Source organism: Calidris pugnax, unplaced genomic scaffold (genome assembly GCF_001431845.1).
Source record: "Calidris pugnax isolate Ruff unplaced genomic scaffold, ASM143184v1 scaffold24, whole genome shotgun sequence".
In the NCBI taxonomy this organism is placed as follows: Eukaryota; Metazoa; Chordata; class Aves; order Charadriiformes; family Scolopacidae; genus Calidris; species Calidris pugnax.
In genome coordinates, this window is record NW_015090922.1 from 27,561,303 (window position 1) to 27,589,077 (window position 27,775).

At 36.2% G+C, this 27,775-nt stretch overlaps 1 protein-coding gene across 3 annotated transcripts in view; it reads right to left on the reverse strand.

Moving 5' to 3' along the window:
- Positions 1-4,868: 4,868 nt before the first annotated feature.
- Positions 4,869-27,775, reverse strand: part of TTC13 (tetratricopeptide repeat domain 13) — a 38,398-nt gene continuing 15,491 nt past the window's right edge. Inside the window, exons 9-23 of one of the 3 annotated variants that reach the window (XM_014951089.1) lie at positions 26,926-27,008; positions 24,348-24,489; positions 22,456-22,630; positions 21,885-22,041; positions 20,660-20,790; positions 20,171-20,303; positions 19,578-19,670; positions 15,346-15,429; positions 13,307-13,391; positions 11,079-11,185; positions 10,260-10,395; positions 9,480-9,559; positions 8,264-8,342; positions 8,056-8,135; positions 4,869-5,457 (exon numbers count right to left, since the gene is read on the reverse strand). In XM_014951089.1, coding sequence (XP_014806575.1) covers positions 5,334-5,457; positions 8,056-8,135; positions 8,264-8,342; positions 9,480-9,559; positions 10,260-10,395; positions 11,079-11,185; positions 13,307-13,391; positions 15,346-15,429; positions 19,578-19,670; positions 20,171-20,303; positions 20,660-20,790; positions 21,885-22,041; positions 22,456-22,630; positions 24,348-24,489; positions 26,926-27,008 — 1,689 coding nt within the window. In that variant the 3' untranslated portion in view covers positions 4,869-5,333. Of the gene's footprint in view, positions 5,458-8,055; positions 8,136-8,263; positions 8,343-9,479; positions 9,560-10,259; positions 10,396-11,078; positions 11,189-13,306; positions 13,392-15,345; positions 15,430-19,577; positions 19,671-20,170; positions 20,304-20,659; positions 20,791-21,884; positions 22,042-22,455; positions 22,631-24,347; positions 24,490-26,925; positions 27,009-27,775 lie in introns of all 3 variants that reach the window. The other 2 variants (XM_014951088.1, XM_014951090.1) reach the window with 2 other exon arrangements.

Below are 27,775 nucleotides of genomic sequence, written 5' to 3' on the forward strand. Positions count from 1 at the left end.
CGCACGCCCAGTGCCGGCCGCGGCCCCTGCCAGTCTCCCCCGCGGCGCCCGCCGCTCGAGGAGGGGGGAGGCGGCCCTTTCTCCTCCCCTCGGCCTTCCAGCTGCCCGGGGAGGGAGGCTGCCTCCCCGGCTCGCTTCGGTCCCGTTACCGCCGGCGGCGGGGGGCTGAGGGGCTGGGAAGCGGCCCCGGGTGCAGGCTGCGGCCGTGCCCGCCCAGGGCCCACTCCCCTCCTTTTCCAGGGGGGCAATCAGGGCTAGTCCCCCGCTGCCGGGGCCAGGAGCACCAGGAAAGGATTCCCCTCAGCTGGAAGAGCAGCGCCGGAGCCCAGAACGTGCCTTTCCCAGCTCCGGAATAAGTCCTGCTTGTTGCTTGATCCAACAAAGCCCAGCAGCTCCTGTCAGAGCGGGATGGGCCATTTCCAGGTTCAGCAGCAAAAGCCTCTGTGTTATTTTGGTAAAATAAAAAAGTTGCAGCCCAAGTGTAACAAGTCCACGCAGCAGGCAATAGCTCTATCAGTAAAACAGATTTCCTATAGGCTGAAATAGCTAGGTTTTTTGGTCTCAGGTGTGCTGCAAGAGGAAGAAGGCTTTCTTCCAAATGCTCAATGAATTAAGAGAACAGAGGGAGCAGAAAGTAATTGATAAAGAGTAATTGCAGCACACCACCACCATCTTAAAAGAAAACAATGTTTTAGTGCCAACTTTCTGAAAGCTTGTGTCAAAAGTAGGGTTCTATTTAGCCTTAACTCTTTTCTCCAAGTGTATATTTCTCACTAGTGTACTTACAAGCAGTTACTTACAAGCAGTTACTTGCAGGCATTAGAACAACCTCTCCTCCAGCCACCTATTCCTTCTGTTGGCCATTCTCCGCACTTGGTGCTAAAGTCATCTTTACTGACCATGGGTGGCCAGTCATCCACCAGAGCTCCCCAATACACCAACTATCACAGAGGACAGCCCATCAGTGCTGTGTTAACATCTTTAAAAAAAGATCTTGACTAAGAATATCTTTCCTGACATACAGGAGTGTTTCTATACGCCTTTTCCACAGCCACACAATTGTAGCAAATTTTATTAGTTGCAACTTGTATTACCCGAAGTTGGAACTCAGTATTTATAAGTTACAAAATCCTTGGGATGAAACTGTATTAAATAAAATAATTTTAGGTACTTTCAAATTTTGAGTTCTCCCTACTTGCTATTCTGTGCCTCATTTTATTAACACACTCAAGTAACTTCCATAACCTGTAAATTTCATTGGGGAACTACACTGCTAACCTTAGGCTTGCGTTGGCAGCACACCACCTTGTTGGAGGGGAAGCATAATTTCTTTCCACAAAAACAAAGCAAACTTACAAAAGACAGGTAAATATGTGAGTGGCTTTTTCTGAGACTAAATCTATTTTGCCTTTTGTCCTAGGTAGTTGCATGGGAATTTTGCAATATATTTTGAAGATAATAAAAGTCACACAAATATTGAGATTCAGATTAATGGAGTTTCATTCCTTAGCCTTTTTCCTCATTCTGCTTTCTTATATTATTCTTAATAAATGGTTGTGGCTGCAATATGTTAATGTTCCCATTTAAGAGTTCAAATGATATCGCTAGACCAGCTGTCTAAGATGACACAGAAGAGGATGGAAAAATGATAATTAGATTTCTCCACATATCTGGTTCTTAGGAGGTAATTACAGTTCTCCAAGTCATCACATACCAGCGCGGTTAGATAATCCTGTTTTGTTTGTTAAACTTGTTTGAGAGCATTTAACTTGAGCTCGCTTTCTTTCTTAGTCATCTGTATCACGCCCAGAGAAACAAGCCCTTCAAACACGCATGCACACACACACGCACACACACACGCTCACAGAGGTTACACCCACCCGCCCTCCCTCTTGACCTCCCATTAATATCACCTTTTCATCTGTCAGCAAGGGGATGAGTATGAAACCTGTCACAGGAGTAAGAGAAATGAGGAGAAGAAACCCCTGACAGCTTGTTTCCCGGGGAATTTTCTTCTTCCCCACCACCCCTTTGCTCCACTCCCTCTGGTCTAATTCCTAAAACAAGAAATCTCTTATTTTATAGTTCCAAGAACTGTCTAGTCAGTGGCAATGTAGATTTCCCCTTTCTTAATGAATAATACAGGGTATAAGAAAACCTAGAGGCTTAAAGGAAATATACTATTAGAACACAATCAAGACAAAGTTAGGCATCTCTTCCTGGCTACTGTACCTGTTTCTCCATTAGGTAGGCAGAAAATAACAATTCATTTCCTCCATAGTGAAATCTAATAGAGGTTTCTGAAACTTCTAGACCTCTAAATAGAAGACACCAGAGAAGCAAATAGTGCTTATTTCTAGTGTGGGAGGGGAAGGTGCTCAAGCAAAAGCATGGTGGGGAAAAAAAACCTGTCACAACTGGACAGCAACCCAGTTCTTTCCTGAAAACTCACAAGCCTCCTTTATCCTTACTTGGAAAGAAATACCTATTTTTGTCCTTTACACTAATTCTGATCAATAAAGTTTAAAATGCATGTTTATTAGTGCCAGCTAGACAGGTGGTCAAATTTGCCTTTATTATGGTTTGGTTAATGAAGCTTAGGTCTGCATATGAAATTCTGCTCCTTTTTTTTTTTTTCCTGTGTTTTGCTTAAAATTATACCTGTCTTTCCAAACACTTAGCATTAAATCACATTGTAGTGTTGCTAACAGCTAACAAGTTGGATTCCAAGCAGGTGTTTCCCCAGTTTTCTAGATTGCCTCATGTTTTGGGCACTCATCTGTCAGGTATCCCCTGATCAGATATATGTATCTGAACTTAATAATTTCCCCTGCAAGGAGAAGAGAAAAACAGGCTTTAGGAAAAATGGGCTCAGACCTGGGCGTACCATTTGCTTTCTGATATTTGCAAAACAAATGTTGATTTCTACAGTTCAAGCCATAGCACATTAAATCATTTTTCCCTTGGCTACTAGTCAGGTCACTAGTTTTTTAATCAAATCTAACCACTCTAGCTCTAGTACAGTCCATGCAAATTTTGCAATAGATTCTAGACCTACTCTCAGACATACCAGAATCAGAATTAAAAATGTCTAACAAAAAAAAAAAATCTGCTTCCTATTCCTTTCCCTGCCTTCAAACAAGATTACTTCTGCTGCCCTGACAAGTTTGGTAACAGTACCATAACTTGGCATGGCAACAAGTTAATACTGTAACAGCACTCTTTCTTAGGGAGGAAGAGCTACTACACAGACAGCAGTGTTTGTTTCAGCAATAGATGGAAAAACGCAGTTAAGTGGAAGGAAAGCACATTCCTTCCTAAGATTGTATTTTCAACGTACAATCTTAGAATTTAAGAGTTCGTGAAAGAAAGTTTCTACAGGTATATATGCACCACTGGTTAAATTTGAATCGGGAACACACTTCTGAAGTGAGTCTTCTCATCTCCTCCACTTGCCACATTTTGGTTCACGGTGCAGAGAGGTTTCAGGATACATGTTGTTTCATTTATGATCCAAAAGATGTCCAAACTGGAAGGTGCATTGCTAACATGCACTCCAAATGCAACCAGCAGCCAGTTCATAAACTAGACAAGCAGACAAAAGTAAAACCTTTGAAATGCATATAGGGTGGGAAGTGAGCTAACTCACACTGGGTGGGACGCACTGCTTGCTGATGCAGACACAGTATGCATCCATTTTCTATCTCTATGAAAATCCTTCATATGTGTCAACACTCAGGACTCTCGTTACCCATGGCTGTTCTATCCTGCCAGTGGTAAAGGTAACAAATAGTGAAATCTAACTTTAAATCAACAAATCAACAGAGCTTTTCTTGTAATGGATGCCAAGATTTGCAGCAACTTCTAACTTACCTTGTGGCACTTCCCCTCCCAAACTTAAACACACATACAGAGTCCATTTTGAATCCAATAAATACTTGTGTGGAATAATCAAGAAAAGATCCTCAATTCAATAAATCCACTGTTTTCAGTTCTACTACTAAAGGAGGGGACCTATATCAACATTCTTGATGCTTTGCTGCATTTCTTTTGTTGTTAAAGAAGGGACTGAGACTGCTCTGTGCTGTAGCCAGAGAAAAAGCAACCACACCACTGCTATTGGTACACTTGGGCTATGCAGGATATTTTCCCCTTTCCGTTACTAAATATTACACAGTTAGGACAGCTATTTGCAATTGCCCAACAATGCCCTAACCTCTGGAAAACTGGAAGCAAGCAATGAATAGAGTGTTTGTGTAAAAGATAACAGCAACAGAATCACAGTTTAGATCATCAATATTAGACAAGTTGAAAGATCTAAAACCAGAAAGTACACTTTCTGAAATACTAAATATTCAGGCAGGAAAAAAAAAAGCCACATGATGAAAGCCACAGAGGAAACCAGACATTTGCCCCACCATTGCTTGCTGTTTCTGAAATCACTTAACCTGGTAAAGAGCTCTAAAGTCACAGAGCTCGAGCTAAAATGAGCACAATTTGGTTAGGACTCACCAGAAATAATATCATCACTATTACAATCAGAAATTGGTCTATGGTACTGCCCATGCCTTTTGAAGTGAATTAGCCCTGCCCTACAGAAAGCCTGCCTTCCCAGGACGCTGCCAGGCCCTTCCAACAAAAACAGCTCAAGAGCCCCAGCTCCCCCCCAATACACTGTCAATCTGCTGATACCTTCTGCCAACCACCACCACCAATGGGTACTTGCAAAGGAAGACTGATGTACAGTTGCTGCATTTCTGACATTTACTCACCAGGAGCCTGACTCCAAATATGTCATTTGTTTGTTTTTGTTTCCAAATGATGTTTTCCTGAAAGCCATTCTTTTAAGCTGACATCTGCTCCTTCACTGGATTGCGTTACATCAAATGCCTGTGTATTTACCAATTACTTACACATGTACAGCTCATGAAGTTTTCCATGCAGAACACAGACAGAGGCTTTGGAAGAAACAATCACCATCAAAACTGTCAAGTAGTATAGTGGTATTTTCAAAGCAGATCACCCTTTTTTTTAAAAAAAAAAATTTTACCTGCGGAATACTCAGATCATAACTGTGATGGAAGTCTCTTATTGCTCTTCGATTTGGCACCTGAAAAACTGTATTTCCTGTTAGAGTATGTCTCAACACAACAAATCATCTGTCCTACTACTTTTTTCCTTTTTAATATTATCGGTCATGGAAAGATACCTTTTATTCTAATGATAACTAGCCAAATAAGTTCACTCTATTAAAAAACCAAACCATTTTAACCATAATTTCCCCTTCAAAATAATTTATGAAGCAGTACCTCTTGGCCATTTATTTGTATAAATTATACAACAACTATAGTTTTTTTTAGACAATGAGATGAGTCTGTATTTAGTACTTCAATCATCGTTCTCAGGGTTGGAAAAGTCTCCGATACTGATGGTAGGCTCTTGTAAGAAGGTGAAATACTGAAAGAGGAGAAAAAAAAATAAAATCATTTGTCTTTTGCTAAGTTTTGCATTTTACCTAGAAGTTAACACATTAGCTTATATTTCTCTTCATCCCCTTTTCTAACAAATTTGGGACTTGAAGCCAAGAATTTGTTGCCCACAACCAGCTCTTGCTTCTCATGAAGCTACATAGAATGAAAATAATGACTACATGCTAAAGCCTTCAGAAATGGCAGAAGTTAAAGCAAAATTTTATTACTTTAAATTTTCAAGCCTTGCTTACCCACTATTATTCTTCTACCACAGACAAATTAGCCACTCTGGTTAATTACCTTCACATTATTACTTCAAGTCCTTTAGGCTGTGGTTCTACAGAAATTTTTCTCAGCATCAAGCAAAGCCAACTTGAACGTTTTTTTTCACTCTGGCTCATTCCTCACCCATTATGCATCTCATTTGAGCCAGCAATATTATTGGTGGGACTATGCTACAAAACAGTCTCGGTTGAAAATAAGTTTTGGGTTTGGCAAGGTTATTTTTAACACAAATCAGTTCCCTGATCTGGTCTGCTATGGATTCCCACAAGTTTCAACAGTACAACTCAGAGTGTCAGAAACACACAGGTAGAGTTGAAATGGCTTAAGCTGACTTTGCTCCCAAGAAAGAATTTCCCCTTTGGTAAAGGTACATCTTAAAAAGGAAACAAGAACAGAGGATTAACAGAGAAAATGAGTATAGAAATTGGGAGACTTACAGAAAGAAATTGTGGGAACCATAAATATTTTATATTTCCAAGACAACCAAGTCACAATATTTGTGCAGACCACTTTAAATAAAAACCACAACTTGCTACACTGTAGTTTTAAAATGACACTCCTTAATAAAGGCTGAATTTAACTGTATTTACATGTAGATGATTAGCCTGAGTCTGACAAAGATGTCCTTGAGTCTTCTTGATAGCCTTCTTCATTTAGGAAGAGATTTTATAGTCTAGTAAAATTCACCAGGCTGAGAACCACTGATAATGAAGTTAAACAACTCTAATCAGTATGAGATATTAAGCAGTAACAGCAGCTGCTGAGCTCCTCAGGCTCTCAGAATAACTCGGGTTGGACCAGACCTCAGGAGGTCTGTGATCTAACACCCTGCTCAAGGCACAGTCAGATGCGAAGTCAGACCAAGGTAACAGGGCTTTACCCTGTCAAGTCTTGAAAATCTCCATGGATGGAGACTGCACAGCCTCTCTGGGCAGCCCACCCTGCTCCTTAACTACCCTCAGGGTGAAAAGATTATGCTTACTCTGAACCTGTTTCAACTCATGCACCTTGCCTTTTGTCCTCCGACCAAGCACTGCCCAGCTCCACTTTCTCAACACTCACAGGTACTGACTGCAAAGCTGCTGGTAGGTCAAAGCCTTCTCTTCTTCCAGGCTGAACAAGCTCAATTCTCTACTGCTAAGCATGTGCTCTGGCTCCCTGACCACCTTGGTGGCTCTCCACTGAGTTTGCTCCAGTTTATCGTAGTCTTTACTGCAGCAGCCCCCCAAACCAGACCCAGTGTTCTACGTGTGTTCTGAAGTGCTGAGCACCCCCAAAATCTGATTATCCAAACAGCTTTTTTTACCCATCTAGCTGTCCATTCATCCAGACCATGATGTGCTATCTTGGTATGAGGGTATTGCGGGAGTCCTTGCTGAAGTAAAAAATAACCAACAACAACTACTCTCATCTCATTCCCCAAATCTAGTAATTTTATTGCAGAAAGCAATCATATCATGTCACACACAACATTTGGTAAACCCATGTTGACTGTCGCCAGTCAGCTTCTCCTTCATATACCCTGAAATGCTTTTCCAGGGACCAAAGTAAGGCTGACCAGCCTATAGTTTCCCTGGGTTGTCCTTTTGGCCTTCTTGAAGACAGATGCAAGATTTCCTTTCCTGCACTCACCAAGAATGTCCCCTGACACACACAAACTTTCAGAGATTAAGAACACTGGCCAGTTCTCTCAACACCCTTTAAGTGTCTTGACCCTGACTCAAAGGATACTAAAACAGGTTTTGTCTCCGGCCTGATTTTTAGATTTTGTATGGGGAATAACCACTAAGGGACAAACCAAATGCACCAGATTCGTAATATTGACAAGGAATTAACATGTTCAATATTCAAAAATCAATTCATAAGAAAATCAAAATTTTAAAGTATTATACAGAAGTCACGCAGTTATACTAACATAATGGAATTCTGTATATTCAAAACTTCCATCTATTTTGAAAATATTTATTCTCTAAATTAAAAAAGCACTTTTGATACACAGTTCGAAGAGAACCGTAAGAACGGAAAAAAAACCCCCGAGTTAAAACTTTCCCCTGCTTTGTTCATTCAATCGCTAGATTTACTAATGATAAAAAAAAAAATAAAGGCAAATGTGACCATTAGACAAAATGAAGAAAATACAAACCCAAATAATTTTCTCAGAGGATAACAGTCACATAACTGAATGTCTAGACTACTAACTACTCTGTTAGACTAGAAATAAATTACTGTTTGTAAATTGAAATCTTATCTTGTCATGTATTTTATTTCCTGACCCCCCAATCTGAACAAAAAGATTTACCTTTTCAGATTCATCCAACTCCTTGCTATTTTGCTAAAAGCTTCAGACCCTGGTGCTGTCATTGCTTCAAAATCAACCAGCTGAAAATGAAATAAAATAAAAAAAGATCTTTAGAAATTAGAGAAGTTTTAAATTCTGTAATTTCAGGAAGTTAATCCTCAAATATTAACATATAAATTCAACTTTAAAAACATATTTTGATACTTGCCTTTCCTTTAGGGATTTTTCCTGATACTTCTTTGCCACTTGCCATTAGTGCTCCCATGATCACTGAATAAGCTATCACACTAAAAAATAAAAGAAAAACAAAAACAAACAAACAAATGAAGTACAGTAAAAGTCTTTCCATGATACTATTTTAGACTACAAAACAGACAGTAGCGTTTCATAGAAGGCTAGTAAAAATTACTGTCCTAGTTACTTTATTTTAGAAGTAAAAACAAGCATGAAACACTTAAAAAGGGAAATCACTGTTACTTTCCAACAGCACAGGAATGACGTTATGATCCTATGGAGTTTAACTATTGAAGAGCACTACAGTAGGCAGAATCATAACTTCAGACTTACGAGTTCTCAAGACTCTTTAGAGTTGAAAAAAACCCAAACTCCTGTTCAAGAAGCTTAGCTGTAGCCCAGGAGAGTTTATGAACTCTACTGCAACAGAGCTAGAGGCACTGCAAAGCTGTTCAGCTACTTAACTTTTTTTTTTGTGAAACTCAGCCAGAATTTCTTTTAATTTTTTACATTCTGTAAGATAAAGGCAAAGTCTGATTATAAAAATCAAAGTCTCAGTTTTTTTGAAGTTTTTTTTATACTGAATTGTGTATAATAATAAGCTTAAAGATCTTAAGTGCTTCGTGAAACACAGATTCATAATAGTCTTAGATGTCGCCAGCCTTGAGTTCAACTACAATTTAAGTTGGTGAGATATGTGACATTTGGGAGTTTATTCTACATTTTCATTTGGTGACCCAAACAGTTGAATAAATTAATAAAATAATATTTTAGTGTATTCTACTAAAATAATTCATCTCAAAGTATATTTAATCTTAAATACACATTTTGGTATGGTTTCTTGAGTTAAATTGGTGGTGCAACATAAAATGGAATCCAAGCATTACAATTTAAAAATGACACTTTTCAATCTGTGAGCTGAAGTCTATAAATACAGACTACTCATCATTTTAAATATACATGCAGCTATGAATAGTTACCAACAGCAATTACAAACTAGCTTTTAAAACAGTACTAAGTCAGCACCCATTGCCATGGCAGCACAAAATGAGAGATTGTGCAGGACACAGCTCAACCCAGAGCTTTTTTAGCTCTTTAGTTTTTTATATTTCAAAATATTAAGATATTGCAACACAAACATTTCACAGTGTGTATCCAAGATAATAGACATGATAAAGACAATCACTAACCTAGATCCTCTTGAAAGTGGCATTAAATTATAGAAGTAATAAACTAATGACAGGATCAAGTTGCAAACAGCATCTACTTCCTAAGCAAAGAGAAAAATAGTGCATTAAATATAATTTAATAGCCAGGTCATACCACATAAAGGAACACATATTGGAAACTATTACAATACTATGATTTATTTTTTTTTAAAGAACCATTTCAAATGTGAAAAATGTCGAGCTGAGAAGTTGAAGTTTGATTAACAGATGTTTAAGCAAATTCTGTTGTATTTTAAAATTTAGGTGAAACATAGTTCATCTACACAGTGTTAAAGGATGAAAAATGGAAATTGCAAGCTCCAATGCAGTCACATTGTCATTACAGTACAAATCAACACAAAGACAATTCTAGTGCTTCCCATGAATTTGTGTTACTTTTCATCTTACGTGGAGCCACCATGAGCCAAATCCTAGGCAGTGCTCTTGAGGAAGATGAGACAATGAACACAGACCCATGAGAAAAACAAAGAAAATAAGGTGGGGGGAGGGAGGAAGGAACACACTGTGATAGCAAGACCTTGTCTGCACTCTTACTGCAGTGAAGCATAGCCAATTTAAAGTCACAGATAGAATTATGGCAACTTCTTTTGGCATTTGTCATAATTGGGTTTAAACGAGCAGTTGATTTTATTACTTTTGATCTCAATCAAAAATTATAAGAAAATTTACTGTTAAACAGAAGGTATAAAAACATAATAGAATTTATCAAGGAATGCATCATTTCCATCAAAACAGCCTTACCCCCAGCTCTTCAGACAGAATTAGAATTTTTCCCTTAGCTGTTAGATCCTTATATAGCGCATCTATTTCTGCATGATACAGCTGTGTTCTCTCTTCTGTCGTCTGAGTTTCTACCGAAAATAATATGTTCCCCACTCTATCAAGTAGATGAATCAAAAAAGGAAGTAAGACATTTTTTGAACAGAACTTGACGCATAATCTAATATTGAGGGTAAGTTACAAACGCACCACAGTTAAGTACCACATCATAACCTTTTTCCTATCATTTTTCCCTAAGCTTGCCCCCCTTTTAATAAAAAAAAAAATAATTAAAAAAATCCCTGAATTAAAAATGTTTTGTCACATTGTAACTTTGTCTGAAAGAATACATAAAGATTGCTGCCTAATCACAGACTAAGTATTTCCACTGAAGAATACCTGACAAGCATTAGTGTTTCACTTAAAGTGTAAATAAAAAAAAAATAAGAAATACGAAATTTTAAAATATCTTCATGGGCTTCAGATTGTTATATAGAATATAAAGCTTAGTTTTATTAACTTTTAAACAACCAAAAGGGAACTCTTCTTGTATAAAACCATAGTTACAAACTATGGATCAAAACACACTGACTGATAGAGAACAAAGTTTGTGCAGAACAAAGACTGTTTTACTGACACCAAAATATTTTCTCCAAACAAATTTTTTTAGTTATTTACAGAAATGCCACTAGTGAAAAACAAAACCCATGTTATGCAAGTAGAAATGGCATTTGAGAAGACTAATTGTTAATACTTCATCGTTATTTAATGTACACGAACCCCTGAAAATAGCAAACATACTTATCTCCTGTTATTGTAATTGTGAATCCATCATATTCTTTCCCTTGATCCTTGAGGCTGGGAACTTTTGTGTTCACAGTAAACCCATCTCTTGTTTTACTGTTAAACTGCTTTCAAAAGAAAAAAAATTAGTATTAGGGTAAACAGAGACAGATCGTCTGGCTGTTGCTTTGAAATACCTAAATTACATGGAGCAGAAATTAAAATGGACAAACTGGACAAATAGTTACTGTCAACTACATTATTTCATTTATTGTTTTTTTCCTACTGAATGGAAAACATAAATACTGAATGAGGCATATTGACACTCAACTTTATATAGTGAATATAAAGCAGCACTGCTTATGAAAAGCAACTGTACAAAGCAGTTTGAGTTGTACAGATTTCGCTCTAAGTTGCATGTTGATAGCAACCTTTTGGTGTAACAATGTAAATGGAGAAGCAAGAATTTGAGAGCCTATCTTATGTTTACACTAAGAAGCAGCAGCATTAGTTTAAGTGTGGATTCCAGAATACAGCTCATAACAACAATTTCTTAACTGTGATCCAGTTTCCATTAATATTTATCCTCACCAGAAGGAAAAATATCACAAAGTTTAAGAATTTTGCAAAGCTACATAATGTAAGTGTAATACCATAGCCAAAGAGTTGTATAAGCCAGGAAAAAGTGTATTTAAGTAAAGCCAAAGGCCCAGCTTTTGACATACAACATTCCCCAGCTACCTGAATAACCAACCTGCATCGATATTAGCAGATATAGATTTTACAGAGGCACTATTAATGACCATTACTCAATAACGTTGAATGAATTACTCCAGCAATTATTTATTTTAAGACAAAACTTGTGATCCAAGATGTTTTGTTTAAAGAGAATCCGCATTTATTTTAAAAAACAAATCTAAAAGCCCCTAATGAGAAACAGCATTCCACTTTGATACAATTTGGAACGGGATACAGGAGATTCAAACCACAGCAAAATGTACAGGTTATGAAAACCAGGAATAATATTTGCTGCAATATGGGACATTTATTTTGAAATAGGTCATATATAGTACACTACGTTTATATATTTTCATCATCCTTTTGGAGTAACCTGTATTTTTAACTCCACTATAGCATTTTTTCTGGCCTACAATTCAACAGTAGCCACTTTAGGTGCTCTGCAGGGCCCTATTTGCACATTCGGGTGTCAGTAGGGAACGCTTAATTGCCTAACCACCCCAACATTAATTACCTCTTACCACAAAGTTTTGTTTAGGTTCAGTTAGTACCCACTTGGCTTCATCTTTCAAGGACAAGAACAGGACAGTAATACAAAAAGGACCTCTGAAATTATGGTTACACTTATATTAGTAGTACGTATTTAAAAACCCCACAGAAAAATTTAGTGCTTGGGCCATGTAGATTCTGTAAAGGCATCTGTAGCGCGCAAGTGAGCACTACTACTGAGAACAAATCCAAACACAGTCAGTCTATGAATCCTAGCAGTACCATATCTTCAGAAAGCTTTCTATGGCAATCCATCAGCTTTGCTTAGATATGAAATTGTAAAGTGGATGTAGCAAATAAGCAATCAATCAGTTTGTCTTTATCTAGAATGACTGTTTCTTCCCAAATTTTATTCTATTCGAAATAAAATTCTGTCCAATCCTTTAAAAAGAAATACTTTGCAACAGTGTTTACCCAGACCCAAATACTTACACTCTCCCCCAAATTAATCTAGAATGAGGAGTGGTGGGAGATGGGGAAGACCTTTAACTTAAACACAACTCAAGTCTTATTACTTAAGTTGAGGTAAGACAATAAATAATTTTGCAGGTCATATATCCAAAGCCTTTCTATGAAGACCACCACCAGCAAGAAGAAAACCTGAAGGTCTCCTCACTTCTCTGAGAGTTTTCCAAAACACAAGAATATAAAGCAAGATTTCATTTCAGATTAGCTATCAGTCACTAAGGGCAACTATTCCCCCATCTCCCCCTGCCAGCCTCACCACTTACTGACTGGCACCAATTCTGTTGAGCCAAGCCTTTCAAATATACATTACACATCTGTGTATATCAAAGGGAAGGTCATACCCAACATAAACAGACTTGAAATAACCTGAGCTAGTGTTTCCAGTTATTCATTTTAAGCTTATACACAACAGTCATATTCTGAGGAACTGGATAACTCTCAGAATACATTTTATTATTTTTATCATGTTGTGAAGTTTTTCTTAAATTTACCTTCATTATGGGAAGAAGATCTTCTACTTTATGTACCTTTTCCAAAGCTTCTCGAACCTCTAATAGTCCTTTTGGATTATTAGCACTGGAAAAAAACAGGGAATTGCAATTGTTAAACACACAGCATTTCCGGAAATCCATCTAGCTTTAATTTAATTAGCCACAATGGAATGAAATAACGAAATAATTTCCAGTAGCTTTTTTCTCAAAATTAGTTCTTTCATACTTGGCTACATGCTCTCCTATTCTTCAAAAAGTAATTTCCTCCTGTATCAGTTCAGCTTATTTTTTTCAGCTTCAAACCTCAACTTCAAACTCCAGGTTTATCTTACTCATTTGCTGTTGGCCACTCTAAAGCATTAAACAGTGTTTACATGAACGAGCGTGGGCAAGGGGTTGTTGATGAGGAAAGACAGAAGAAGAACAGAGTTAATGTTAGAAATGTTCTTCTCAAAATATATCTGTATGTGTAGCCTCAAAGGTATGTAAATACTACAGATGCAGGCACAGCTGGACCATAAAGAAACCTATTGAACTAGTGCTCTAATATTTATTAGTTACACCCAGATTTTAAGAACAGAATTTTAGAAATCACAGCACAAATTGCTCTGGTTAAAGGTGAAATGCAGTTGGCTCACTCTGAAAAAACTTTTTCCCCAACAGAGGATAGTCTTCCACTTACTATAGAACTTATATATCTTCAGCAACTATCATAAATGATGATCAAGGGAATGGAACACCTCTCTTATGAGGAAAGGCTGAGAAACCTGGGTCTGTTTAGCCTGGAGAAGAGAAGACTCAGAGGAGATCTTATCAATGCTTATAAATATCTAAAAGGCGGGTGTCAAGACGATGGGGTCAGGCTCTTCTCAGTAGTGACTGGTGACAGGACAAGGGGCAAGAGGCACAAGCTGGAACACAGGAAATTCCGTCTGAACATGCAAGTGACTGGTGACAGGACAAGGGGCAAGAGGCACAAGCTGGAACACAGGAAATTCCGTCTGAACATGCAGAAAAACTTATTTACTTTGAGGCTGCCCAGAGAGGTTGTGAAGTCTCCTTCTCTAGAGATACTCAAAACACGCCTGGGTGTGTTCCTGTCCCAGCTGCTGTAGGTGAACCAGCAGGGGGCTTGGACTAGATGAATTCTGGAAGTCCCTTCCAACCCCTACCATTCTGAGATAAACTTGCTAAAACTTAAATGTTTTCAATTGTTATAAGGATTTCCTGCGCTTTTATTCTGTGATATTTAAGCAGCATAATGACATCAAAAAACAGAACTCAATATTTAATAAGTTACCAGGCCAAAGAAAAAATTGAAAAGAAAGAAAATTAAGAAACTATTTTAGTTTAGTATTTTTCAAATTTTTAACATTATCAGAACACTGTTGCAACAAACGAGCCACAGGTGGGGAAGATACTTTACACATAAAAAAAAAAAATCAAAGTTTGAAATAAATGCCACAATCAATTTTCAGGTTCTCTCTAGTCACACAGTCTCATTCACGATTCTACAACTGTCTTCTGTTGCAGGACAAAGGCTACCAACACATCTATGTAATAAGTAGTAAAGATTATCTGCTCCTTTAAAAATACTAAAACACCAGTTTCAATTAAAATTATCTTCCATATCTTCTTTTCTCTGTTTCTTCCTCATATCAATTAATCTTGATATTCAGAGAAACTGTGCTGTAATCTACCAGGAGGAAACCCAACATCTTTAATAAATCATATTTTTAGAAAGAACTGAGATCCACTTATGCCAAAACTGTGGGTATAAATTCAACACTGTTACTAATTTTGAGGTATACTGTAATTTCCAGTGGTTTTTTCTATTAGTTTAAGTTTCCTAATGTGGCAGTGAATAGGAATTTGCATTTCCAATAGGAAATAAGGCAACTATTGATACTAAGAAAACTTACTAAAATTAAGAAAATATCCCTCAGATTTTCTGAAATTCATATTATGTAAATTTCAAATCAGTATTACCAGGGGGGAAAAAAAAAAAAAAAAAAAAAAAAAAAAAATCAATAATTTACCCATGATAAACAAGGATCCTATCTTTGATAAAATGAAGAATTTTCTCAAAATATTCCAGGTACCGCATGTTAATGACCTGCCCCCTACAAAGGAAATAAAAGTTTTTTTTTAAAGTCTTGTTTTTCAACACAACATTCCAGGGCTACAAATATTACTCATTAATATTTTACAGTATTTTTTTCCCGCAGATGCTTTGCAAATTAAAGGAAAGAACTAGAGGTTTTCCAGAAGTAGTGAACTGCCCATCTCCCATTTTTGAATACAGATTCCATAGTGAACTTGCAAAAGCTCATGTATCATTAGTGGTGGTGTTCTCCGACAAACTACATTTCATGCCTATTACCCCATTTTCAGTGTGCTCACGTTCAGTAAATCTTATCTATATGATACTTATCAATTTGTACAAGTATGTAATCTTTCTTAGACAGTTATTTACACTCATAGATACTGCAGAACTAAGAGAGAATTCCCTGTCTGCACATTTATTTACTTTGAGAATCAACACTCTCCAGTTTACATATTTGCCAATACATATGTTGATCTGCTCTGACAGCCTCCAAACATCTTTCTTTATTCAGCTATATTCAGCTACATTGCAGTAGTTTTGCTGTGACACCTAACAGTTACAAGCAGTAGCATTAAAAAATTCATCAAAAAGGTGGTGTTTTTCCCACATGGACTACTAAGGAAAAAAGTAGACATTAAAAATTTGATAGAAACCTGTTAGGATTATAACCACTCTGACAGGAAAAATTACATACCATTATTGCATTTGTAGGAGTCCTTCCTCTTCTCCCAGTCTACAAAACAAGATTTTATAAAGCAAACGTTATCGCTCTCTGAGGAAGCAAAACCACTGTCAATCACAGGAAGGTGTACACCTAGCTTTTTTTTGACTCCAAGTGATTTTTGGCAGCTAAAGTCCCTGTCTCGTGTCTCACTCAACAGTCTTGCACTTTTATAGGCCAGGTCTCAGAATAATGGCAGAATCAGTCTTTAAAAACTGAGCAGAATTACGACACACATATCTGCACACAGGAAAGGGAGGTAGGGAAGGCAGAAGAATGAAGACAAATCTATATACATATTTTGCCCTTGTTGTACGTCCCATCATTTTCCATCTGTATTAAAAAAAAAATCTGTACAACAGGCAGAAGCGTGTCAGTATAAGGAACTGGATTTTCCTTTAGTGGCATCTTGGAAAATAAATCTAAATCAGACTTATCATTCTGTAAGGCCATCTATAAGCATTAGTACCAAGAAAAAGCTTTTGGTAGGTGGTCAGGAGTGATTTGTGTTCATTCCTACTCTTTCTCCTTCTTTAATAAACACTATGACCAAGAATGTATAAGTAGCAGTGTTCCAGAGAGCATCTTCTTTTTTTTTATAAGAATATTGACTACATCATTAATGTTTAGCTGATCCCAAATCCTTGTTTTGCCTCTGAAAAAAACTTAAGCTTTGAAAAACATTTTGTCTACTCTAAACAACACTTTGTAGCTTTGATCATTTAAGCCAGAAGGGAGATACGCCAAAGCCACACTTGTCTATAGGCCCCAGAAGAAGTAGTGACAGCTGATATACTTGTATCTTGAGAATGTTAAGACTTGGAAGCCTATCAAATGTTATGAAGTGCAAGATGTTTCTTATATACCTTTAACAAGAGTTCCCTAAATTGTTGACATTTTTATTTTCTGACACTCTCCAAACATATTGCCACTCTGGGGAAAAAAAATAAAAATAAAAATCTGTAATTCAGTAGTCACTGAATGCTAGTGCCTCCGTGCCAAGACTCATTTGACAGGAACCATTGAAAAACTGTGGACTTTAAATGCAAAGAATTCTGAGTAAACAAAAAGGTTACCTTGATACCTAAGCCAAATATTTTTGCACACAAAATTAGTAGTGTACAATTTATACCAAACAAAACCTAGAGACAGCTTGAGCTCAGCATGACTAGATCTGTTACAAATACTAAAAGAACACCCAACTGCTATTGTTACACTTATTATTTGACTGAACAGCGTATATGTTTGTATATTTAATAATCATGAAGCTGCCATTTGTCAGGCTGATCTGCTGTTACACCTGGTGCTCAGGTAGCCGTGCTACAGAAAGAATTCAGCCTTAGTCACACAGTTGTAAGAATAACTTTCAAATCATAAGCCAAATATAAAGCAACGTATGTTTTCCTGAAAAACAGTCAAAAGACCATAAAATGACCTCAATTATCAACAAAAAGGTGTTAGCTTTGTAGCCTATTAATATCTTCAATCAGCAGCCATTTTACAGCTGAGTAATGCAAGGAGATTATACAGATCTATATAATCCATTAAGAGTAAATTGTCATTTAGAAATCATAATAGACTTGAACATGCTTCAATATTAAAACAAAACAAATAAAACCTAGCACCACTTAATATATTAATTTCTTTTATCCCTGACCTCATGTGAAATCTACAGAAAGCTGACCAATAAAAGCAGTGACTGCTTGGGATGCAGAATGATCAGACAAATACAGGTTTCCAGAACCAAAAAGGATGCAATCATCATCCATTACCAAAGTATGATCAACTCTTAAGGCAGCAGTATTTAGGCTACTTCAAATCCATTGTTCCTTCCAAAAAAGGGTCAAACCAATAATTTTCAGAGAACCACTACCTAGTTATCAAAAAAGCATGACCAAAATGCTGATGAGATCCCTAAAAGTCAAGGCTGAGCCAAAACCAAAAGGTTAGAATTCCATTCACTGTGGGCCTGTCACTCAGAATTTTCACAAAGCTTATTTCAGCTTCCTGTGAAATCACCGAAACAACTGGAACAATAAATCATGAGTTTTGCTAGCACTCACTGATGAGAGGAAAACGTGTAAAGCACTTTGGCCTATGAGAAACAAAGTTTCTGACACAGATCCTGTACAGATCCTGGGACACAGTTCCCCATATTAAATGTTCAATGCTACTTTCAGTGTGGTAATTAGGTGTTGTCACACAAGTGCCCTTCTGCCAGCACAGATCACCTAGAAATAAAGCTTTGACTCTCACATTTAAAATAAAACCAGGAAGAAACAGACGAAGCACACAAGGCATCCTCGTCTCAAAGTACAGATGACCGTGGTTCCTGCTGCATCACATGTGTGAGAAGAGAGAAATGAAGCAGCAGCAAAGATGGACAGAGCTTGGAGCCCAAGAGTAATGCTTGGCTTGAGGGAAGACAGAAGCCTGAGCATAAGACTGTTCAAGAAGCACCCCCTAAAGTAAAGCCAAGGATGCAGGGCTCCATTCCATAGGGCAGAAGGAAAAGTGAGGGCAAATTCTCATTAGTCTGTGTATATGAACATTAGAATATCACTGCTTTTCTCTGCCTGAACCAAGTCTTGAGAAGGCTTCGCTTCCCTTATCCTTTTTTCCACACAGCTTATCAAAAAAAGAGATAGATATAAAAGCAGAACGACAGTTCAAAGATTCAGTACTTCCCATAGGCAGGGTGGGGGAAAAAATAACACGGGTTGGGGTGGGAAATAAGATGACACCTGGCTACATATTTACTTACACAAACACACTCTGCTCCTGTGATTGACAGTGATGTTGCCACATTGAGACTCTCACACTTCTACCACTTCACGGGAGGTCACTATTGTGACTTTGATACTGAGTCTTGCAGCATGGGAGAAGATGGAACGTACAACAGTGGTTGAAATAGATTTTACCTTTGTTTGAAAGTGCAACTGTTACCTTTCACAGGTTACTTATTTTGTCATTTTTGCTTACTTTGGCCTGCTTTGAAAACAACTAAAACAACTATGCTTTGCCTCTCTATTGTAAATTGCGATTAAAGCTAAGCTAATACAACAGCATTATTTCACTACTGCTGCCAATATTTTTGAGAAGCAGCATTTGCAAAAGTTATAACTGTGATGAACTTTACCTTAAATGTAAAAATTTGATTTGGGGATTAAAAACAGCACGTAAAAATATGCATCTTTTGGATCCTAGTTAGATCTTGTGATAACTCAGTTGTACAATTGAAATTCAGGAAAAAGAGGAAGTGAGGGAAAATTTGAGGTGCACAAAACCCAAATGTTCCATTAGAAAATATAAAATTAATACTAAAGCAAAACAATAAGCCCATATAAATTCAATACTGTAAAATGCTCGTTCATGAACAGCCAGTAAGTTTTAGTACAATCCCTTAGTATGCGTGGGAAGCCTGTTTGGTAAAACTCTCATACCTGATTAAGTTAATGTGATTATTGAAACCTCTGCTGAGGCTTCGGGCAGGCATTTGGTCCAACCAAAGTACAGGCTGGTCAGGGTCAGCTATCCTACAAAGACAAAGGACATTAATATTGGCACACGTTTCACTCCACGTAATCTTTTTACCTGACCTTTGTTCACACACAGAATAATTTTAGGCAAAAGCTAGAATTCAGAGATCATTAAAAAAGAACTTTTTATTAAAAAGCATGTATGATTTTCATTAGGAAAAAAACAACTCATAAGTATTTGATGTTGCTGGAGTTTGACATCTTTAGTTTTTGTTAGCCTAAGCTGTAATGTATCCTATGGTCTTCCACAGCTTTGCCTTAACCAGGAAATGCTATTCCCAACTCTTTCCCTCTTTTAAAAAAGAGGAGAAATGGAGTATTTTCAGAAATGCACTCCTTGTACCTAAACAAGCCTTCTCTTTTATCAGAACACTTTCTAGTTACAGAGTAGTAGCATGTATTCATTTTCTCCTCTGTGACTTCAGCCCTTTAGTTAACTGACACATTCACCATTATTACAACCAACACAAGGCTTGTTCTCTCTCTTTTACCATTACCTTCGCCACTTCACAGCAATGTCAAACATGTCTCTCCACTGCATCAGCCTGGTTTTCCCATTCATCCGAACTTTTGAGTTTGCCCAAGTCCGCTGCACAGCCTGCATTACTTCTAGAGTGGCCAATCCCATTGCTGGGGGTGAAGGAGGAGGAGAGAGGGACAAACAACAACAGGAACAACAAAAAAACCCAAAAACAATTAGAGCTAAGCACTCAGTTTTGTACAGATAGGAAAACTGAAGCAGGAAAGTGATGTATTTACAGGAAAAGAATTGCCAACATCAATAAAATCTGGGATATCACAATTCCCAGTCCCCAGTTAGGCCAAGAAAGTGTTGACATAATGATTTCTTTAAACTTTTGATCTGATTTGAAAGGAACAGAGCATAAAACTTATTTGCAGATAGCAAAGGAATAGCACTAAATTATCACCACATTGTTGCTTCCCCCCCTCCCCCCCCCCAAAATTACAGAGCATTTTCAGTATACCTCTATGTATTCTTTTATTTGGGAGAAATCCTGGTGTCTCATACTGCATCATGGAACCCAGATGATCAGCTACACATATGAGTTCTTGCACGTCAGGCTTATAGCTTTCAAAATTCTGAAATAACACATCTCTTACAGAGGAGAAAAACATGCATCAGACATAGCTTGGCAACAAAAGTTCTGAAAGTTTTAACACACATATTTGGTTGAGAAATGTGTGTAAAACATATTTGTGTGAGAAATACTTAAAAGCAGCATAAAAAATGCTTATTCCTCCTCCCACCCCACTGAACATACACAGTAAATGGCAGTTACACTCAGTATCTCAAATGAAATGCTGATCTGACTGAATTCAACAGTAGGTCTTACTGCTCTCACAACCAGTATTTCACCTTCAGACCTGCTTGTAATAAGTGATGCTAAATAAAATTCACAGATAATACATTATCCTTCAATATTACACTCACCCTGAAGAACTTTAACAAGAAAAGGAAATATATAGAAACCAGAAGCCTTACTCCATAGCTTTCCCCTTAATTCTGCAAAAGCTTCTTATGCTAAAATTATGCATGGATTCTATTCAACATACACAACAGCTACAAATTTTTAACTCAGCTTTTTTTACATGAAGTGATTACATGAAAATATATCTAGAAACTAGTTTGCAGCAGGAGAAATTGCTATCTTTCCTTTAGCTATGTATTTTTGAAGATTAATCCCCCCGCTTTGTCGACTGAAATCACCCTCGTCCTAAAGTACTGGTTATCTAAGTTACTCCAGAGAATATTTTTTCTCAGTGAAACGCAGCTGAAATTAAAAATCTATTAAGTAACTAGGAAATCACACCTATAACAAAATAAAATCCTAACAAACAACAAGAAACTCTAATAAGGACACTACATAACACTACCCTGAGCATCTCAAATTTACAAACTCCTTAATTGCAAGAAAGAAATAAATAGAATAGTTAATCAGTAAGGCCACAGAATATGAAACAACATTATATGAATACTATTGAGTACGTGAGGAAAAGCACCCTAAGTTTCATTCTTCCTCATCTATGAGCTAAATCAACTCTAATCCCTATGACTTTGAAAAGGATTTACATGCTCAGTGGAATTCCACTTTATTATGTTGTTATAATGCCTTGAAATAGCACTTTACAAAAAAGACCTGAAAAAAACCACCTGAAGAAGGCTTTAAAAAAAAAAAAAGTAATACTCACTTTATATGTGGTTGTAACCCTGGCTGTTCTTCATAATTTTCTATAAGAAAAGGCAGATTTTTGGCCCAGTGGTCCTTAAAGTTTCCAGGGAGATCTATATCAATATTATACTCTGTAAGTGGGGTATCCAAATGTGCATGCAAATATCTAGAATACTCTGGAGGAAAGAAAGAAAATTAAATATCATTTGCATAATCAGTCTACTTATATAATTACATAAAAAGAAAAACCAGATTATGTGATTGTCAGTTAACCAATATGACTTTAGAAAGTCATTACTCTTAGATAATTTGATTTTGCCATTAGCTAATTTCCAAGACAGAAATAAGCCTATTTCAACTGAGTATCTTTACCATTATACAGAGATGTATATTTCATTTGTGGTCCTAGTTTTTAACTGCACGAACAAATAAGAATCAGTGTATGTTTTTTTTTTAATAGACATACTCAATAGTGCTCATGGAAACATACAAAGGTTTCCTTATAATGGCCATATCTATAAGCACACAGGCACTTTTAGAGTTCTCAAAAGATTTAAGCAAATTAAAAACAGAAAACAATTCCAACTTACCTCGGAGGTATTTCACTTTCAGGTATTCTGGGGTGGCCTTCTGACCTGGTAGTGGATCATTTAACATAACTTTAGTCTGAGCTTTTATGCCTTCATAAAACTGTCCCATTGCAACATGACTGAGCCCTTTCATGTACTGGCACACTTCATTGTATGGTTCTAGCTGTAGACATCTCTAGGAGATTAAAGGAACAAAACACCCATAAATGAAGAGAGAGAATAAGTATATTCAAATAAACTAACATCTTTGGTCAGAAGACCTGCATGAAAAGATTTACTGATTATTAAAAACCACTTCCATCACAATTTTCTTTCAAATTATGCTGAGCAGATACATTGCTAACAAATGACAGAAAAAAATATTTTCAACTTCATTAAGGGGAAAAAAAAGAAGGAACATAAAAATATGCTTTTTATCACTCTTTAAATTTAAAACTCTAAAATAAATCATGTGTGATACTAGTTCTAATGGTACTAGCACTACAGAAGTTTCAACATTAGTTGAATGAAATTAGACAAAACATACTCCTGACAATATTAATAACAAGTCATTTTTGGCTAGTTCAAAACATATGTTGTGCCATTTCTTCCATCCGTATCTCCGCTACTTCATGCATTAGTACACTTTATTATGTTAGTCAACTGTTTAGTATATATTAAACACATAGCAAATTCACATTTATGATTCAAAAATTACTGCTCTGACTCTTCTAGCAATTACAGGTCTTTAGAAGAACATCTCCACCTTAGAAGTTGAAATATTTTTTCAATTACATCAGAATATACAAATTGCATTATAAAAGGTGAATACATAATAATGCACGTGAAGTGTTCTCACTGGAATAAGCACACACATCCAAAAAGGGAGGTAATTTTCACATCATTTCATTCCTTGTTTTAAGGATATGGACATATGATTAACATATGCCTTTACTGTTCTGTCTACAGCATGAGGCTGTTTCTTAGTGCCAATGGAGAGCAGCAAGATTTTATTTACCTATGGAAACATGCACATATTTAGAATGAATAACAACCTATTCTGAGTTTTTCAAAACAAAGAAAACATCTCAGAAAAATTAGATAAATAATGGATCTTTGTATGCTTATTTTAAACAGATATGAGAAAAGCACTAGGTTTCAACCCAAACTAAAATATTAGCAAGAACATAATCACCAGTTAAAAAAAACCCAAAACCACACCACCACACACACACATAAACCCACAAACAAAAAAAAAACAAAAAACAAAACCACAAAAAAAAACCCAAACAAAAAAAAAGAGCCCACCCAAAATCATTTCAACCAGAGCTCGGTTTTAAAAATTTAGTTAGAGGAAGTATCTTAGTTTTATTTCCATTTTAATGGAAAAATTCCTTTTTAGTTAAGAACTCCAAGTTTTTATACATCTTTTAAGACAGACTTCACAAAAAAAGCCCGTGCATTTTAGTTCAAATGCACATACGCATTCAGAAAGAAAGCCTTTGATATTTTTCCACTGCATTACACTTGTTGAATGCTGGTTCTTGTTAAAACATTTGAGCTTCACATTTACTTAGGACCTGCTTACCTTAAAATTCTTCAGTGCTTCATCTAAGCTACCATGATGATCCACCCAAAATAATTTCAACCAGAGCTCGGTTTTAAAAATTTAGTTAGAGGAAGTATCTTAGTTTTATTTCCATTTTAATGGAAAAATTCCTTTTTAGTTAAGAACTCCAAGTTTTTATACATCTTTTAAGACAGACTTCACAAAAAAAGCCCGTGCATTTTAGTTCAAATGCACATACGCATTCAGAAAGAAAGCCTTTGATATTTTTCCACTGCATTACACTTGTTGAATGCTGGTTCTTGTTAAAACATTTGAGCTTCACATTTACTTAGGACCTGCTTACCTTAAAATTCTTCAGTGCTTCATCTAAGCTACCATGATGATAAAGCATCATTCCTTTGAGCTGTAACGTCTGAACATGATTTTGATTTAGGAGCAAAGCCTTCTGGAAGTTCTCTGTAGCAGCATCAAAGTTGCCAAGTTCTCTAGGCGATTCCATAAAATGGAAAATGGAGAATATAGAAGGCAACAAAATTACTTGTTAAAAGTTGCTTTTATACTTCCAAAGGGGATATCATTAAAGAGGAACACAGTATTAATGGAAAATTTCTTTAACAAAAGCAGTAATTCTACAACTGTTCTTCAGTGGTGAGAACAGAACAGCTACAGAGTTTTGCACTGCCAGAAATGTGTACTTAAAATACAAACCCACAAGGACCACAAAACTTCACAAGTCCCCATGGGCACAAACCATAAGAAATACACACCTATGGTATTTCTTCAGAAACTAAAAGAAACAAAACTTCTACAGAAAGCATTCTTGAAAAACTATCTATGACAGGTCTCTTTAACTTCTAAATACAAATACATTTTTAAAAACATACTAACTACTTAAATGCTGAATAAGAAGAAAGCATATGGTGTTTGAAAGCTGAAACTAACTAAAAACTTATTGACTGGAATTTCTCCATGTACAGGACAGCTTTTAATAAAAATAGCCACGGAGAAACTACCATGAAAAGAATTGAAATAGACATAGTATATAACTTTATTTTTTTCAGTCTGTTTTTTTTTTTTTTTTTAATCCAGTACACTGATTTAAGTTTAAGATCATGAAATTCTTCCCCATCAAATTATATTAGGTGAAATTAATCCAAATAAGAGCAATGCTAGAAAAAGCCGAACAAGACTTACTAGTTTTAAATACATCTGCCAAAGAGAAATTCTAGACAGAACAGTGATTAAACACAGCTCTTTGGTTTCAAATAAATGCACAAATACCAAAGTCATTAGGTTTGAAGCAGGAATTTACAGGTAAAATGCTGTAACATGGGTTGTGTAGGAGGACAAACCAGACTCAGAATTGTCTACTTCCACTATAAAAAGAATTCTTTAAAAGGTATTTTTAGGCATTGTATATGAAATATATTTGATGCAAAAGAAAGCAAATATGAACTTAAAATATTTTAGAAAGAAAGAACAGCTGAAGTTAACAGTGCTCTGGAGAAATTAGATTATTATTTCTGCCTGGTTTAAGACCTGAGTGTTCATGGCAAAGTAATTCAGATGTTTCATAGTTGGTGACTAGTTACAGTGTCCTCAGTTATTAAACAATATTCTATTCAGCTTCCATCCTTCTCAAAATACTGAGAATTTAGAAGAAACAACAGCAATTGTGCTCTGTAGATTAAGTTCTTAAAAAAAAGGAAGAGGTAGATTTCCACACATTCCTTCTCCTATTATTTCCTGAGGATCAGAGAACTTTTGGAAGCAGGGAGAGGGAATAAAAGCAAAGAACTTAGCTGACTAGGAATACTCTGGTCAAATGACTCCTGCCTTATAAAACAGCAGTACAGTGCAAAATGAGACATTTTAAGGCTTGCTTTTTTCTCTCCTTCAAAATAAAACTTCAGATTAAGGTTTCTTAGGCACAGGGTAGAACAGCTGATAAACTAGAGTTGATCAACTAGAATATTGCACATTCTGTGTGCTGAAGGAAGCATAAAGCCTGAAGAAAGCAAGCACATGATCATGCAACGCTCGGACACCAATCCTACCCTACTTAACCCCAGCTACACAAGAGCCATTTATGTTGTTGCAGCATCTATGCTGTAGAGCAGTGCTTTCCAAAAATAAAAAAGTAAAACAGGAAATAAAAAGCCAACAAGAACCACCAGGTTGAGAAAAGAACTAAAATGGGCAGAGGTATTCAGTTGCTAATTATTTTGTGTTCTTGTCATATACAAGCTATACGTACTTTTCTCCTTAGTAATTATCTGAAAACCACCGTTAGAGTAATACATTTTATTCAACTATAAATTAAAATATTTTATCTTTAATGTAAATTAAAAAAATAAAAACAACTGGTTACCTTACTAAATAGAGATTGGGAGGTTTTTTAAATTATGTAATAGGTAAGAAACTACATGTCTATATAAGAAATACCCTAAACAGGAAATTAGCTAAATTCTCAGAACTGTAAATTTCTTTGGCAAGAGATTAATTGGTATAGGATCTAGCAGTTCTATAAAATGATAGGCACTATGCAATGAGATTTTCATAAATTTAAGCACAAATTTAACAATAATCTCAGATGGCAACTAATAAGCATATTAATCAACTGCTCATATTAAACATTCCCATCATTTAAAAATCATATCTAAAACACATCTTACTGAAAAACACCGTTTACTTAACCTTTGAGTCTGGAAGACTCAAAAAGAGCCACTGGAAATTGAATTAAAAATAAAAAGCAAACCTAGAAATTATTTCTATTGAACATATCCTGACATAGCTATACTGACTGTAGGAGCTACCAAATACACATACACGTCTGCAATTTTGTAACAAACCTGTAAAACATTTTAAAGAATCCAATCAGACAGAAAACAGGCTTTAAAACTGTTTCTGAATGCAATTACCTGTAGGCTTGTCCCAGACTTTTGTATGCATCTATGAAGTCTGCTTTCTGTTTCAGAGCTTCTTTGAATGATTCGATGGCTTCCTACAGAAAGACACCAACAGAAAAAATTGTCACTTAATGCATTTGTTTAATTTTAGCATCCTCAGTAGTTACTAGCCATGGATTTACAGTTATTCATCAAAATCTTTGGAAGAAACAAACAAGGCATTGATTTATTACAAGATCTATAGAGCGATCATCATCGTACAACAAATGAAATATTGCAACAGTCTTTACAATAACAGTGGTTTTAGATAGAATTCCTTTCTCAAATATGCTACTGAAAAGAGTGATTCTTTTAGCATTTTAATAGGATTCAGAGATGAAATCCCTTCACAGTTTGCTTTCAAAGCTCAGTCTGGTCCCTACAGCAAAGCAGTCTTTCCTTACACTCATCCTTCTTCATTCATAGTACACCTCTTAATTTTGCAGTCCAAAAGACTCCTTCAAATCTGTACTCTGCCTTTCATTGGTTTGTGTTCTGTGTTGGTTGCACAGTCAGCAAACACTCTCTTGAGAGATTACAGAGTAAGTGATCATCTTCACACAATAGCATGTACTACTGCTGTGAGGAATACAATGTAATAAAAAATAAAACAGCTAAAAATAATTATATGCGTATTTTCAAACAAATCTTCAAAGGATCTGAATAAGAGCTCAGGTTTATAAATTGGACTGGCTACATAAATTGGCAAATGCAGTACTGAGACAGAATTAAGGATGGAATAATCAACTACTACATATTATGAAGGAATGTCTGAAAAGTATCTTGAAGTGTACAGTGCAAGAAATTAACTGCTGTAAGGAAA